At 37.3% G+C, this 2,786-nt stretch overlaps 1 protein-coding gene across 1 annotated transcript; it reads left to right on the plus strand.

Moving 5' to 3' along the window:
• The first annotated feature begins 1,070 nt into the window (after nt 1-1,070).
• On the plus strand, nt 1,071-2,131 carry LOC117615657 (auxin-responsive protein SAUR32-like). Its single transcript, XM_034344781.1, has one exon. The coding sequence runs from the start codon at nt 1,581-1,583 to the stop codon at nt 2,070-2,072; it is 492 nt and encodes a 163-aa protein (XP_034200672.1). The 5' UTR covers nt 1,071-1,580; the 3' UTR covers nt 2,073-2,131.
• Nucleotides 2,132-2,786: the final 655 nt, after the last annotated feature.

A 2,786-nucleotide genomic window follows, 5' to 3' on the forward strand; every position in this document is an offset into this window, starting at 1 on the left:
TATATATAGTTGGTGCCCTGTAGTGTAGGCTTGTTTTGTATACTTATTTTTCACGTGACATATAGAATGGGGTTAGGTTCATTGAATAATAGAGGTTTTTCTGGTTGAGCACAGGTTTTTCTGATTCGATCAGCCCTCATATATATCTGCACTAACGAAAATGCTACTAACTGTCAACAAATCCATAATGAGTAGTGTATTAATGCAAGTACCAAGCGAATTGCCTTCTGCCATATATGAACACTGAATAGGTCAATTCAATTACAATTATGAAAATAGAAAAGTTGACTTTGTGAGAGCTTTTCATCTCATCTTTGTGAGAGTTTTATTTGTATTGTTATGGTTTGATTTTTTCAAAATTTATCTTTTTTTTATTATTCTAAGTTTGCAATCTTAGTTGGGATGCCTATGCCAGAGTTTCTTCGATCTTGCCTGATCGTTAATGGAGATACACCAGATTGTCTTAATTTTGATATTAGACCGCTCCGTTATTGTAATGGACCTTTTGTGACTAGTGACTTTTTTGGCTGAATTATAAATGCAATCATAGAATTTCTCAACAACAAAAAAATTCTTACTGCCAGTAATGGTGTAAACTGCTACTTGTTCACCCCTGATGTGTTCATATAGTACCACTCAATAATGTAAGTTATTTTTGATAAATTACTCATTTTATATTTTTCGGATATATTGATGTTCAGTCCTCTTCTATTGAGAAATTCTTAAATACTTTTAGGAAAAAGCTTGGCATCTAATTAAAGACCAACACAGTGCTTTAAGAAAACATTATAATAACAACAATCTAATTGATTGGTCAAATAATTTTGAATTCAAATGATTTTTTTGTTAAAATAAACATTAAATGAATATCTATAAAATAAACAGTTGAAATTAATAAAATACTGAAGCTCTCTTTATTAATGTCATTACATCGAATAAAATTAAAGAATTATTTAACAGAGAGAAAAATAGGGCCTGTGTGGCGTTGACAAGGGGGTATATTTAAGAATAAACTATGATACATGTGGGCTTTATATACCGCCTCTCCATGCTGAGATTGCCCCATCAAAGACGCAAAGCTTATCTCGTGAAGCTTTTCTCTGCTTCCTTCCTCTTCCCCTTTATATCCTCCCTTTAATTTCCCTACCCTTCTGGCATTCTTCAAAACACTCCCTCTTTCTAATGCCCACCTTAACCACCACTACAACTTGATCAAATTCTTGTGATTCTTTTTGGGGCGGGCTTCATCCATATTTTTCCTTATTTTGGGGGCTAGGCAGTCCCTCTTTTTGCATGATCCATTTGTTTTTGTTCATTGAGAAAGTATGAGTAACACAATGATCCCAAGAGTGAAGGTCATGGTTTATTTGGTCTACGACCGGGGTTAAACTGGATCCGACCCGTTCACAACTTTTTTGTGTGCCCTTTATTATTTTGTTCATAATACAAAGTAGAAGAAGATTTCTCCTTGCAATTAAATTCATGGAAGAGGGTGGTGTTGTGTGTGGTTTTTAAACCCAACATCCATATACATCTTCTCTTTCTTTATTCATTGTAATTTCCAGTCATCTTTGGATGTGATGAAGGAAAAGGGTAAGAAGGGCTTGATAGTCAAAACCTGGGAGCGATGCAAATCAATAGGCCGTGGCCGCAACTTGACTACTACTACTACTACTATGGTGCCTGCTCTGACAATCAAGAGCAGGTCCTGCCCGCATATCAACCTCGGGGTCCCCGAAAGGGAAGAGAAGCGCGCCAGCAGGCGCCAAGTCGCTCCCGAGGGCTGCTTCTCCGTCTACGTGGGACCCCAAAAGCAAAGGTTCGTGGTGAAAACCGAATATGCAAACCATCCTCTCTTCAAGATGCTACTTGAAGAAGCTGAGTCGGAATTCGGGTACGACAGCCAAGGTCCTCTTGTGCTGCCTTGTAACGTTGAAGTGTTCTACAAGGTGCTGATGGAAATGGACGATTGTGGTAACCCAAAGGTTCCTCAAGGGTGTGGCTTGGCTAAGCGTTATGGCTCTTACCATCTTCTTAGCCCGTCTCGGATGGTTGCTATAAATCAGTTCTGATTATAATGTGTATTAATGGTGTAGCTTGCTTGGGTTGTATGTATTTGCGTTTGCAATAATAAATTTTGTGGGATTGAAATTTTCTTCAGTCTGTCAAGAACCTTGTTGTAATATAGCGGTTGGTATAAATTTTTGTATTTGTATTTTGAGCTTTTAGATTCCATCTCAATCATCGTGCTGCTTGCAATATGATGAAGCATAAATTATCATATGCAAATTAGGGGTAATTAAGAAATTGAGGAGGTTTCTTGATAATGTTATAAATAATAGAGATTAGGAGCAAGTCGGTAGCAACTTGCAAACAAGGGGCTAATATATGCTAAAAGTAATTATGTCATCTTCTTGTATGATATGATTTGATGAAAAGGGGAAAGATAAGATCACGAATATTTTAGGGACCAAGCTATGCCTGGGATATGAAGAGGGCTGAACCCTACGTTAATTGACCCCTCGCTACAGTCCAAATGATTCATTACAACTTAATATTATCAAGACACAGACTGTTTTTGCAATTTGATTAGCCACCTTAAGGTCGGTAATACATAGGTGTCCTGATTGATAGTTATATTTCATTATCTTCCTTTTGCTAATCTCAGCAGTTTATGTAAGGAACCAGGTAAATCTAGTTCTGGTGTGGGTCGGAGAGAAACTTTGGTTGTTAGCGGTGGGATCAGCGGCCACTTGTTGTGTTCAAGAGAAGAATTTATCTAGTGT

Source organism: Prunus dulcis, chromosome 1 (assembly GCF_902201215.1).
Source record: "Prunus dulcis chromosome 1, ALMONDv2, whole genome shotgun sequence".
NCBI classification, from domain to species: Eukaryota; Viridiplantae; Streptophyta; class Magnoliopsida; order Rosales; family Rosaceae; genus Prunus; species Prunus dulcis.